Here is a 14,896-nt window from a genome sequence, read left to right as displayed (position 1 = left end):
AGATCACGTTCAAGTGTCATCTTCTGGGCTTTTACGTCAGCTTGAGAGCTCAGGGTTTTTTATTTTTATTGTGAGTAATTGTTAATACCTTAATATGTCGAAATATGAATTAATTTCAATTGCTCAGCCTCTATTAATTATTGGATTGGTAAGCGTTCAGATTTCAATGCACCCCCTGGTAATAAGTAACGACATGGGAGTGTGCTCATGAAAAACGGAGGATTTCTTGGGGAGTTATACTCCATAGGGAGGAAAGATTGTTCCTACGGTTAGTCATTATATAATTTAATAATGTACCTGTTTATGTTTGATATTGAATTAAAAGTGTATTTTTAATTTATCTAATTAAAAGTATTAATTCATTGATAAGTATTCTAAGTAGACTATTAAATTCAAGTGCTCACAGTTGGATTGCTTCTTAAGTCTCATAAAAATACTTTATTTTAATGCATCAAAATGAAATTATAGCATCAAATAAAATTTGACAGTAAAAATGACTAGTATTATTAGTGCTGTGCTTTTGGATGCCTTCAAAAATTCACGGCAATTCCCAAAAAAATTCAAAAACTCGTGGTTATTCTTAAAAAAATTATTTAAAAATTAAAATTCTAATATAAAAAATAAAAATAAACTCAATTTTTTTGTAAAGAGAAAAAATTTCTTAATTTTTTATTATTTTTTTTTTATAACTTTTAAATACATATTATGGTCAAATATATAATTAGACTAAGCAATGTGGTATTAACTTATTTCATACTTTTTTGTGAGAATAAGGTTAAAAAGTGCATATTAATAGAGATGGGTTCATCGTGGAGATCAATTATAGAGGGATACATTTTTAATAGACAGTAAGAGATTTAAGTCATTTTATTTCTAGGTTCAATTTTGACAATATCCAATAGTTGACTATTTCCCTTAATATGAATAAAAAAGGGTTTCATTGTCATAAAACTAGGGGTGTGAGAATGTGTCTTTTTATTGTGACGTGATGAGTCAGGGAGTACTTTAGTCCCTAGAGCGCTACCTGACTGACCTTGTTGCTCGACCTCATCTAAAGTCACATTCATTATCTCATATAAATTTATAATGTACTTATTTTTTCTTTATTAATGCGAGCTTTTACTACACATCCTTCTTGTTAAATATGAATTCTCAACTCATAATGACGTAGCGTTTTTTATTGAACTCTATTGAAATCGGAACACTTACTAATTCAATAATTAATTGAGTGATTGAAATTAATTCATATTTTGATATATTAAAGCATAAGCAATTATTTAAAAAAAATAAAAATAAACTTGAGCTCTCTGTTTTACGTACAAGTCGAGACAATGCCACTTGAACGTGATCGAAGAATTTCCATTTGCGCACTCCAAGCAGTTGGGTATCTCCAGGAACACTATCCATGCCTTCTAAAAGTCCAAACGTTGGAGAAGAAGAAGGGCTCCTTACAAAAGGCCGAACTTGTTGCGGAGGATTTAAAGAAAACAGCCTAGGTTAATCCCCTCAAGTCCATGAGAGGCAATGCAATTCATCTCTGGGTTTCACACACACACAAGGGGTGTAAAGAGCCTCGTGAGGCTGGAGAGGCAACTTTTGATACCAGCAATGAAATAAACCCATTACTCCCGTTCCAAAGACTTTTGAATGAGTCTTTTTAGTTCTTTTGTACTCTTTTTTCACACTTTTGCCCCTGACAGACCTGATGCCAACGCCCTTCGCTACAACTTTTGGGTGCATGTCAAGGGGAAGCTCCCTGCAATGTCTGTCATTCAAATTCCGAGGCTCACAAAGCCACTGTCACCCAGAGCTGGGACGCCATGACAGATGACTACATCTGCAGCGGGTGTAGGGCCTTCCACCGCTGTCTGGAAGCCGTCATTGCCACTTAGGACGGATTTATTAATTTTTTTGAGTGAGCTCAGACACACGTCATTTTAAAGTCATAATTTTGTTGAAATTCTATTATTAATGAATAAATTGTATCTTGTTGAATTTTATCATTCAAAGAATTCAGATTTTAATGGACCGATCGGTATAAACAAGCTACAGTTTAGTACAGAGCGCTCATCACCATTGGCTTATAAAACTTCAAGTATCTTTTATGCAGTCCAATAGTTTTGTCATAATTAAAGTGTTTTTTTTTTAAATTCGTGAAGATAAATTAATGATTACGTAACTGGGTAATATCTATAAAAGTATCCTTTAACAAAGGTGCTTTTAAGTCGTTATTATTATACAAGTGTTGGGAATTGTTCACTGCTTAAAAAGAGCAAATTCGAATTCAACCAATTCAAAACACTGATTCAGAGATGGAGCAACGTAGCTCAATAGACAAATAGTAAACATTATCATCATATTTTAACCGATTTCAATCCCAATTTCATGGCGTCATACTTTGTGAAAGGAAGACCGAGGCAGTCCAAGGAAGATACTTCTAACTTAATCATCCATCTCAAGAGATGTTTGAATTCGTATTCCGAATTCGTGGAGGGTCGACGGGAGGAGAATTCATGCGAGGACAACTGCCAGATCTTATAAGGGAGTAAGTAGACTCCTTCCTTGGGAATGAGAACTTGGGATCGAAACAATAAAGCGATCTATTCACGATGAGTAGATAATTTTAATATTTCAAAATGGGATCACTTAAAAAATACAAAATGGAACTAAAATTCTTGGAGATGCATATCTTTGAAATATATCCTTTTTTTAAATTAAACATTGAATATTTTTCTATAATATAAGCTATGATGTTCCTTATTTGCTTTTTTGTTATTGTTTAAAAGTTTGAAAGTAACATCCGGGCCCCTGAGAAGAGGGCAAATAGTTATAAATGTTTTTTTGTTCCCCACCCCGAAATGTTGTTGCGGAAGAATTTCATCAGCATTTAAATATAATAAATAATATGTAAGAAAATCTTCCAAATTAAAATGCTGATTTTGCAAATTTATTGCAAAACTAATAGTTATAACAATATTAATATGTAAAATAATAACGCATTTTATTTGCGACGTTAGTGGTGCTTTGTAAAGAGGTTTGATCCATATATGTCTTGTAGTGATCATTCGAATTTTTGAATTTGTTATTTGCGATAATAATATTATATTGTACACTATAGCAGTGGCCCCGGGTTCGAGGATCAATCAGTACGTTGCCAGACAAGAATTAATTAGTTATTTTCTGTTATATTTATTAACTCAGTATGGGACTATTACTCAGGTTTGATCTTTTTGAAGAGTGCAATTTAAACGAGATGTTTTTTGAGGAACTTTATGTAACAAATCCTCGGAAAATAGTACTTGTCACAACTTTTATACAATATGTGAGCCATCAGCTCTAATAATTCTCACAATATCAGCCTTAAATTATTTTGCAGACCTTGACTATGTAATCAGCCTTTAGCTTGGCCCATTCTCTCTTGATTGAAACCTCTTCCGACTGGACACTCCTGTGAGGGGTGGCTCTCATCCTTTCCTCTAGACGCGCTTAGATACAATAGCCCAAGGAGTTTGCAAATAGAGAGGAAGGCAGCCACATGGTGAGATCAAAAAAGTACGGAAAGTTGTCTCTCAGGAAGGCCTGGGTCTTAGAGACGCAATGATACGGATTTTTTTTCCCGAAAAATTTATTTCTTTAAGAAGAGCTGGGGATTTTGGTATTTGTTTGTGAATAGCTGGGGATTTTGGAAAACCCAGGAAGCAAAATGAGTAAGAAACAGGCTGCAAGATAATATCTTCTAATTGTAAGGAACTCAGGGCTCTTAGTGATTTAGCGTTACGGACTGTTTTTGAGGTTAGAAATTCATCAAGATATATTTCAGCAGCAACCAGTTGTAATAGGTTATGTGAACAAAATAAAAATAACTAATATGATGTCTTAGCAGTCTTAATCTTCAATGTAGCCCCTTGGCAGCAATGAGGGCTTCAAGGTGGACACCTTGCAGATGGAGTCCTATGACATGGCATCCCCTTGCTGGATGGCAATGTCCTTGAGGCTGTTGATATTTGGGTGACAGTCGGTGCAGGCATTGGACTCAACATTCACCCATCATTGAAGTCCAATGAGTTGGCATCTGTTGAGTAGGGGCTGCATTTTCATTGGCTAGAAAGGCAAGTTGTCCTTCAACCACTTATGGGTCTTTGTCGACCTTTTGTGCAGGTGCACCATCCTGCTGGAACACGATGTTTATGTCCGTGTTCATGTTGGAGATCCCAAACTGCTTTGCAATCTCTGTTGGTTTCTTGCCAGCGTTCAAGAGTGCGTGGATCGAAATTTGTTGGTCACGTTCATATGACTTTCTTTTCTTCTAAGAAACTTAGATAGAACTTCTTTTTTTTTTAGTATTTGACCGGAACGATTTTACTGCATTCACAAAAAAAAAAAAAAAAGATTTATGTAGCAAAAAAGAAGTGTTAAGATTTGAGGACCAATGCACTATAGAGTAATAACTCAAATTACAAGACATTTCAATGACTATCATTATTTTACTACATGGAGTACCCGTTTTCAAATTTTGATGAGAAAAACAAATCGTATTGCAAATACTTCAGGATGTGTAGTTATTAGTGAAATAACGATTAAAAAAAAAAATTAAAAAAATCCGGATGACGATTCCAATGCGGTTCTAGTAAAAATTCTTCATGCTCATTTTGATGCTGATTCCAATTATTTCATATTTTAAATAATAGTTAAAAATGTAATTTTGCTATCAGCGGGGGTCCAATTATTCACATAAAATTGAAAAATTAAATTAAATTCAAATATTTGTCAGGACTGGAGAGGATTCAACTTGTAAAAGAGAGTAAACCTATACAACTCCAAATAAATCATTACTCAAATGATTTATGTGCTCTACCATCGTTAGGCGAGAGGCTCTTACAAGAAGAGGAAGGGTGGAAAAGATTCGTCCCACGCCTGAAGAGACCTCCGTCTCAACTAATAGGAGGACACGTACTAATCTTAAATATTTTACCAAAAATCAATATAAAATTTTTTTACGGACATCACGTCCAAACCTCAGTTGGAATGGAGAGGAGATTCATCTCTGAGTTATTCGTCTACAATATGTTGATATTTGGTACGGAATATTCCATCGATTCAGTGGTATTGCACTCCATGGACTGCACAGCTGCACAATGGAGTAAATCAACAGTGTATGATCCTAATAGTACAATAGATGTCATCCGCAAAAATGGAAACAAGAAGTCATTCTTTAAGAACCTTCAAAAACAAGCGAGAGACCTGGAAATGATTGCCAACAACGACGAGGACGTTCTTACATTTCATGATATGGATCACACATCGATTCTGAAATCTGGAAGATTCTACGACCCTCTGCAGAGATCAGCAAAGTGGCATCTTCCTCTTACTCCTTGTTACTAAAAATTAAATCCGATCTGTAAAGAATATATAAATAACACTTTTGAAAATTATAAAGGATTTTGTATTACTGAATTTCAAGTATATTTTAGATTTTGAGCAAAGATATTGGGAAGTATTTGTGCTATTTGGTATTCCTTATAACAGGAAGCCAAGTTCAGATGAGCAAAAAGTAATTAATGATGCTGTCAGTAGTTGTAAAGCTGCTTTTATTGCTCAACAGCAGCTCACAGAAGATAGGGTGATTCACCAAAGAAATCTAAGGACTATCTTAATATCGGCTGGAGCTAGATACACCGCTTTATCCCTGAGGATTCCCCAAATTGCAAGACTCATCGTGGATTTATGCCGCAGAATTAATTAGATATTTTCCATTGATATCACTTCAGTATGAATTTACTATTAGTATGATTATTCGGCGATGTAAGATGTATAGGAAAGAAAATACGGATTGAAGTTGTATTTTTCTTTTAACGTTTTATTTATTTGACATGTTTTGCTGTTATTTTTTTCTGTTAAGTACATTGGGTAACATAATTTGATTATGCAAACGACGTATTTATTAGTTTGATTATTTGATTGTTTGTAGTTTTTAGAAGGAAAAAATAATCAATAGTTAAATATCAGTATTAAATAAGAATTGGAATTGCAAATTAAACGCATACAATATGTGTATGAATTCCACTATTTATATCTGCAGTTTGCAAATGTGAATCTCTATTATTTTTTTTTTTCTATTTAATATCTCATTGACTTAAAGTGATGCATCAAACATAAAATAATTTGTACAACATTGTTGCATAGTAAATATTTAAATGAAGAGTCAATTTTTGTCTCTATTTAATAAACCATAGGGTAAATGACATTCACAGTGATACATTAAACATGTCTATAGTTGATATAAATTAGAGTATTTTTTGAGGGGGAAGGTGGGCTGGTTTTTGTAATTTGTTAACAAAAAAAAATTAAATACTAAATTTTTTATCAAAAGCTGTTGATTTTATATTTTTATTTTCATAAAAATGTAATTCTATCACAACTGCTGTGCTTTTTGGAATTCTTTGTGAAACGTTGTAAAAAAAATTCAAAAATGCACAACTATATAGATAAAAATTCCAAAATCCACAGCGGTTCACAAAAAAATTAATTTTTTTGGAGAAAAATTACAACTGTGCACAAAAAATAAAATTTCTTGGGGAACAAATTTCAAATATTATTCTATTTTCAAAACTCCCCAGCTGTTCTCAAAAAAAAAAAAAAATCCAAAATTAATTCAAAAATTAAATTAGAAATATAAAATTTTTTGAAAAAAAATTCAAATATTAAATTTTTTGGAGAAAAATTTAAAAATACATATATATTCACAGAAAGTAATTTTTTGGGAAAAAAAATTAAAAATTCCTGTATATAGAAAGGACACAGGCTGGTGTTACTCTGATGCCAATCTTTAATTCTATTGTTTGGGTATGAGCATTCTCAGTACCGCCATTTAGTACTAAGTTGGGTCCTATGTCAAGGGGTTAAACATAAGTAATTGAAAAACGTCTTATTTTATTGATTAAACTTCAGAGAATACTCATCTCAAAATCCCCACCCCCATTGTTTATTTATTAAATACTATACCTCATGCAATATTTGGTAATTATGAACAAGCTCAATAAAATAAAATCAACATCAATGTATAATTTTTGGGTGGGGCATTCAATGTTATTTAATTATGGGCACCAGTATTTACATAATAATATATGGTTTTAATGTGTTAATTTAATCAAGCCAATGCCAAGAAACTTTTGTATATATAAATGTTCTACCATATTGAAGGATATAAAAGATTGGTGACTAGCGTGCACACGAATTGTCAGACATACTGCCCCCTTTTTTTCTTTCACTTCCCCTCCCCCAAGCACACACTAGGAAAGATCGCCGCCATTTTTGACTAGGAAGAAAAGGGTAGATGGTCATACTTGTTCAATACTTTAGACACACCACTATGATACGATGATATAATCCTTTTTTCTATCTCCTTTTTCCTTCTTAAATATTATCACACCCACAATCATAGCCAGTGTTCTAAATCTGGTCCGTTAATTTGTAATTGGTAGTATAAAGAAGGGGTTTTCTTTGCCTTAGCAGTTGTCATTATTAGATAGATAGATAGTAGTGTTTGGTATCGATCTGGAAATTCTAGACCTGTCCGAGAGAAAAAGCTTGTTCTGGACCGGTCTTATAGGAAAAATTCGTTTAAATCGGTCCAACAAAACGAATCTGTATTTCGATCTCAAAATAGTCGTTCTATACCGATTTACAGATAAATTTTGTATAACATGACACATGTATTTTCAAGTACAATGATGTCATACAAAATTTAAACAGAGATAGCTTGGACGAAGGTGAATCACCTCGTTTCTCTTGGAATACAACATTCTAAATTCGAGCATCTTTTGAGATGGATGATCAAGTTAAAAGTAGCTTCCATCGATTCCCTCTATCTTCTTTTTGTCTTAACTCTTGGAGAAAATAAAAGTCCACTTCTTTCGGTCTTAATGAATTAAGAATAATATTGGGCTTTAGCAATCGTTAAATTAAGACCATATATAAATTTCAAATTGTTATATATTTTGGTTCCATGGTTATCATTTCATATTGTAATAGTACATAATTTTATATTTCACATCCAGAGCCTTTTATCTAAATTACAAAATTTCAATACTTGGATATTCTTTTTACTTATAACACTTATTACGTATTACTCAACTAATTTGCTTGTATAATCGAATGAATAAATTCATATTATATATATATATATACAGTATTTGTTCTAGAACATATCGTTAACTTTTGAGATTTTTTTGAAACAATCAATGACGGTTGATCTAGAAGAAAAAAAAATTTGATCTCTCATAATATATAAAGCAAAATCTATCAACTGTCTGACACCGAGCTGCGGATCGAAAAAATCGCTCCAAATCGGTAACAAAAAAAAAAATATGATTTTTAGATATTTTCCATAGAGCAGAAAATGAGCGCTGTTCATTTCATTTTTGACCGCTTGAACCACAAGATAAGTAAGTGGTGGTGTATTTTGTTGTATCTTACTTTTTCATTTGATTATTACTCTTCTAAACCTCGATTAGACGAATCAATTAATGTTTCTTTAGGGAGAACACCGTCCTACCAAGAATTTCTCAAGTAAGAGATTATTCTCTATGGGCAAAACTGGTGTTTTGCCTTAAAAATGAAAATAATTGCTTTTAACCTTTAAAATATCAGTTTTTTCTTATACTCATAATTATCATAGCTGATTCGGAAGATGAATTACAGAATAACAAAAATATATTATAACTCAGTTATTCAAATGGTAATTAAATATAGAAAATTAAGAATTAAAATATTCACATTTTCAAGTTTTGTCCAAACGAATATTCGAATAATTTCGAATATTCGTTTCTTTCTAGAAATAAAAGCGAGGATTTTTGTTGAGGTCACTTATTTTAGAGAATAATTTGTTCATTTTCTTTAATGTGTTATGTAAAAAAAAATCATTATTCAAAATATTACATTCCAATCTACGAATGGAATGAGTTAAGAAATACAAGTATTTGAGAATTCTTACTTTGATTAACATGTCTAATTGTAATATTTTAAAGGATACAATACGTAAAAGCGAAATCTTGGCTTTCTTAGAGCTATCGAAAAATTGAAGAGTAACTCGCAAGGTACTCAATTATATTTTAAGTTTAAAAACGACCCGAACGGAAAGATAATAACCTTAACATATATTAGCTTGATATGCATGTTTAATTCGTTCCTATACTGAGTTCGAATGTCAAGGCAATGTATCTTATAAGATCTAACTATAAATAATTAAACTTGAAGATGCTCATATGCCCCATCATCAACTCTCCACTAGCTCGTTTGTCAATGCAATTCTTTGTTTTCTTTCCGAAGCGATCTGGTCTTGCAGTCAGTTTGGCTTTGCCGCACCTAAAGCACTATGCTCTGCTTAGAGCATATCCACCGTCAGATTCCACAAGCATTTGATGGGCTTGAGAAGCGTCTTTTCTTCAATTGGTAAGAGAAAATCAATGATGTCTGCAGATGTTATTTTGTAGGCATAAAATTAGACATTTTTAGGAGCGAAGAAAGTGCGCTGTTGAATGAAACTATACAAACAATGAATTAAAGTTTGTTGACACATGTCAAAATAAGCAGTTAGATTTTTGTACTGGTTTATGATGTCTAACGTGCGACACCTAGGGACCAATAGACTAAAGTCTTTTTCATAGGCGCATATCTAGTAGGTATTAAGTACTATTAATTTATGAAAATTGAAAGTTAGCTCATTTATAAATTTACTTTTTGGATTTCAAAGGTGCTCTATAGTCTTCACAATCAAAATTCCGGATATCTCCTAAGTCTAACATATTATGCTGTGTAGATCATAGCCACTAGCCATGCTTGTTCATTACTTAATCTTGTGAATAGTCAATCTCATCAGAGTAACGTTAGAGTGAGAGGTTGTTTATATTGTCGATCCTGGGCTGAGTGCATAAATTATGTTCAAAAACTACTTTTGATTCATGTCATTTGTTGTTCAGCCTGCTAAATATCTTATATAATAAATATTTTCTGTATTCCTCACACAATTATAAAGAAAATTTAACTAATAAGTAACGATAGCTATAAATTGAATATATATTCATAGTTTCTAGACACAAATGACTCAATAGTACTTATATAGGCTTTAATATATCCTTCGTAGTATTAAAATAATTTATTTGTGAGTGTGATGTACGTTCCACTTAGAAAAAAGAAATAAACAAAACACTTTTATTTCAAAAAGGTAGACTGATGGCGACTTTAACATAAAATAAAAGTTGTTTAAAATTCTGAGTTGCGTAAGTTAGGAGCACAAGTTTGATTTTTCACTAATAAGTTGATTTTTTTCATAAAACAAGATCAATTCCCCGTGTATCAAAGGTTTTTTAAGGTATGTGTTGGGGATTCAAAAATGCACGAATAAATTAAAAATCCAAAAAAATGAATTATTGTACTAACAGTAAAAGGGAGAACGAATATTAAATACGAATTATGAAGAGGATGAGCGAGTCAATCTTAGTATGTATCTTCAATTAGGTTGAAGAAGGAACATGGTATATTAGCAATGGCAATGACAATAGTTATATCACAGGGTCAAACATTTGAAAAATAGCTTTATATTTACCAAAATCTGTATTTTGAGATGGTCAATTATACGTCGCATTTTCAACAGTGTCAAAAGGGGACTCAGGTTTGATTATATTTATATCAATTGTACAAAAAAAAAACAAGAAAAAATGTTATACAAAAGGAGGTTTTATGATAGAAATTTACCTATTACATAATTATAGTTTATAGTAAATCGTTTTAGTTTAGATTTTTAACATAAATAAGCTAGATATAAATAAAATCTTTTTAATTTTTCATTGGCTATCTTTAAGATAGCGTGTTTCCGTTAGTATTATTATAAAATGGTATTTTGGAGTTGAAGTCTAGAATTTTACGTACCAACTCCACAGCCCTGGGAAAAATTGTTAAACATAGACCTAATGTAGAATTTAGGGGAGACCGAACAATATATATTTTTTTAATTTCTTCTTCAAAAAAATAGATACTTAATTACTATTTTATCGCGTTTTTTTTCTAAGTATGAGATTTCAATTCCCAACCAAACGACAACTCAAACAAATATAAACTCTCAATGTACAGCCTCATTACAGCCAGCCCCATACGGGCAGTATAAACCAATACTTCAGTAGCTACAACATGGCTGCCTCTATGTGGCCCACTTCCAGGCCTGACTTCAACCCCCAGGACTTTGCAGTTTAGAGCGTCTGGGAGAAGAATATCTTCCACATCTCTTATACAAATTTGGATTCACTTCAAGCTGTAATAATGACAGCGTGGATCGGTATGGACACGGCCTTCATCCTTTAGACCTGCCAATCTGTTCAGAGGCATCTACAGGCTATTATTGCTTGTATTAAGGAAGACATACTTTATAAAAAATATAGTATTTAAACAAATCAGAAATCTATTTCTTCTTTCTTACAAAACATTTCGTTTATCGTAGTTTGTTCATGTGTTTTGCAAGTTTTGAGTTCCTACTCTGTATACTAGTCTGTACATTCGACACATCAATATTATGCTTAGTGTGTGTTTGCTTCTACTCTTTCTTAAGTATGGGGGGGGAGAGGGAGAAGGGGATTTGATGATGACAAGAAACATGATTATCGTGGAACGTGTTGTACACTATCTGTACATAGGAGGGAGGACGGAGGACGACGGACGGGGAAGAGAGTGTGAATAAAAAGAAGAAAGCTTTCAAGAGATGATGTTGGGATTTGCTTGATCATAGACATAATCATTATTACATATTATAAGTCAAATAACGAAGAACAATATTGTGTGAGTGTTGTTTAACGAAAAAAAAAAAGTTTTTTCATTTTTATTACTGGGTCTTACAAGCCTCAAGAAGAAAAAGACGATAACGTCAGCAACAAGACAACGCACTCCTAATCATAATACTATTTAGGGGGGACCTACTCTTTTTCCTATGACATCAAAAAGTCATACAATTTACATCGCTATTCGATAACATTTATCATCGTGGACAATCCTTTTTGTAGGTTACTTTTACTAAAAACTCTACTTGAAGTGATCCATATTTTTGTCATTCTTTTTCCCCCTGATTGTTGAATAATTAATTATTTTGCAATCAGCTGATATATTTGTATCAAAACATTTCGAATGGAATTTGTGGTAAAACAAAAAAACTTACAAAAACTGTCTTTGAGAGGATTGTAGTTTTTTTGTCATTTGATTAATAAATTGTTTTGCTATCAGGGGATATTATGTATTGCATCAAAATATATTCAATACAATTTGTGAAAAAAGGATTGACTGAATTAACCTTTCAATATATATTCAAACAATATGAGAGACATTGATTGGGATATCTTGTTTTAAAATTTCCAGAGTCGTAAGTCAACCCAACCTGGAGTAATTGAGACTTTTTTAACACTTTTGCAATTTCCTTTGTCTCCCCTACTACAAATATATACTCTGGAGGACACACATTCTCTACTGATAATAATAATATAATATATGATCTACGTTGTTGTTGTTGTTGTTGTTGTGTGTTGTGGGGGGAAAGTTGGAGTTAGTTAGTGCGTTTATATAGTCTTATATCGACTACTACTCAATATATAGTTTCAAATTCACTACATTGGTGAACAATTCCCTCCCTTTCGAATAATGGGATAATGTGAAAGACGATGGAAAAGGAAGGAGAGGATGGGGCTTCGCCATCAGCGTCATCTCCACTACCCCCGCATCACACTAACGAAATGAGTCATAAAAGTGAGAATTTGTCCTTCTCCTGCTCTGCCTATTCAACGCTGTCATCCACTCTTAAAAAGAAAAAAAGATCCCTCGCACGAGATAAAAGTAATTCGTCTTCAAATACATCCTCCACTGTGAAGCCTTGGCTCGTAAGCGCAACGTTTCCTTAATTTACATTATTCTCTTCTTCCGATATTCGATCTCGAGTAAAATATATATACATACATAATTTAAAAAATATATAGTTTACATATTTGATTTCATTAAATAACACTTAGTTACTTATTCCACAAAATATACCTATATAGGGGTGTGAAAGTTGTTTAAATCATTGTGAGTGTAAATCAAAGTGTTGGGATATCCCCTCACAAAGATCCCTGTACTAACTAAACTGCTCTTTTGGTCTTTAATAATACCTTTGAATTTTTGCAATAGTGACTGTGAAACGTCCGGCACGACTCTTTAGCTGATGCACGGGTATTGTGGGTATAGGGAATGTACAATAATAGGACCAAGAGCACCCTTTATCCAATCAAAACCTGATTGGGTCACAAATTGTAAAAACTAAGAGGAAGTCGATTTTCTTGTGAAATAAATTTTACCTTGAGCTGTGATTTTTCACGTTTCAAAATGTTTTCAGTCATAGCACTCGTTTAAAATCCTATTTAGTTTTCCCACGATACTAGACCGTGCGTCTGTACACAAGTCGTGCCGGACGTTAAACAGTACAATTTGAGATCCTCTGATGTATTGATTGTATAGAACAAGGATCTGTGGCCCGCCTAATGTTTAGTTGTAGCCCACTACTCATTCTCACTTCAAATAATAGTACTTTTTAGCAGCAATATTGTCACAATATCATCAAACGCGTAGAACGTGCATATTACGTACAAAGATTGAAAAATGATTCAAGATATAAAGGAATCTTTGAAAGATTAATGCTCTGAGAGGATTATTATTTTTATTTTTTAGCAGAGCAAAATTCACCCCCCCCAATATAATGTTTCGGGCGCTCCTGAAAAGGGTTGACAGATTGACCATGAAATTCAGTATTTGGATAGTCCAAAATTTTTATTTGTGAAAAAAAGTTATTAGATATATATACAATATAATTGAAGGGGAAAAAAATGATTTAAAAAAAAGAGAATTATTAATTATTTTTTTTAGAAAAGTAAATTTGTTTTTCGATTTTAATCCAGATTTTTTTCCTCGGGAGTACTTTATAGGTATAAAAATGCAGGAGGAGAAATCCTAGTATAATGCACGGGTTTTTTTTTGGTTTTTTTATTAAATAAAACGTTTGCATGTTAATTATTATTGTATGTTATAAATAAGAATATTATTATATTTTCCTAATAATTGCTTCTCCATTTTCAGACATGGACAAAAATGATTCCAAATCCCGGTAGTAGTAATAATAGCAACTCTAACAACACACTTTGCAGCAGCAACAACAATGGTGCTTCCAGCAACACGAATAACAACCCCGCTAACAACAGTAGCACCCCCGAGCCCTTATGGAAACAATGTGTTTCATGGCTCTGTCGACTAGAAGTCCTTCCTGATAATCACTGCATTACAGGATCGTCTGCGAGCATACAGGATCTTGCCTATGCACTTCGTGATGGTGTACTCCTTTGTCATGTCATTCAAATCATGGATCCTGGCTCTGTGGACATGAGAAACGTGAATCAACGACCCCAAAATGCTCAATTTCTATGTTTGAAAAATATTCGAGTCTTTCTTAATTCGTGTAGAGATAGCTTTGGGCTCAAGGAAACGGATTTGTTTCAACCTTCTATGCTTTGTAAGTATAAGGCCTAGCCTAACATTTTGATTTATGTAATATGCACAATGTACCAGGTGTGGAATAACTATTTCCATCTCGTTCATTAAAAACTTCATCAAGATCTAGCTAGAAAGCTAGGATTCCAATAGCCGATTGGTATATTTCAAAGCCAACCGGTGTTATTTTGCTAGCACAAAGATATACATTGCATTTTGTGTTCAGTTGTGAATGTTTCTGTTCCCCCCTCTTATAAGTATTCTGAATGTTGATTGGTTGAATTAAAATTAGCTTTTTATAGGTTATGAGCAATTTCCAAATATTATTGAATAATAATTTAAGAGCTTG

General features: G+C 32.7%; 1 protein-coding gene across 14 annotated transcripts in view; it reads left to right on the top strand.

Moving 5' to 3' along the window:
* LOC121130554 (protein vav) overlaps window positions 1-14,896 on the top strand; it is a 43,452-nt gene that overhangs the window by 18,660 nt on the left and 9,896 nt on the right. For 10 of the 14 annotated variants that reach the window (XM_040726296.2, XM_071893662.1, XM_040726288.2 and 7 more), the window contains one exon: window positions 14,140-14,569. In XM_040726296.2, the coding sequence (XP_040582230.1) occupies window positions 14,152-14,569 (418 nt within the window). In that variant the 5' untranslated portion in view covers window positions 14,140-14,151. Of the gene's footprint in view, window positions 1-11,746; window positions 12,969-14,139; window positions 14,570-14,896 lie in introns of those variants that run through there. The other 4 variants (XM_071893661.1, XM_040726287.2, XM_071893663.1 and 1 more) reach the window with 4 other exon arrangements.

The sequence above is a fragment of the Lepeophtheirus salmonis genome, chromosome Z (genome assembly GCF_016086655.4).
Source record: "Lepeophtheirus salmonis chromosome Z, UVic_Lsal_1.4, whole genome shotgun sequence".
NCBI classification, from domain to species: Eukaryota; Metazoa; Arthropoda; class Copepoda; order Siphonostomatoida; family Caligidae; genus Lepeophtheirus; species Lepeophtheirus salmonis.
This window is presented reverse-complemented; position numbering and strand designations above follow the sequence as displayed.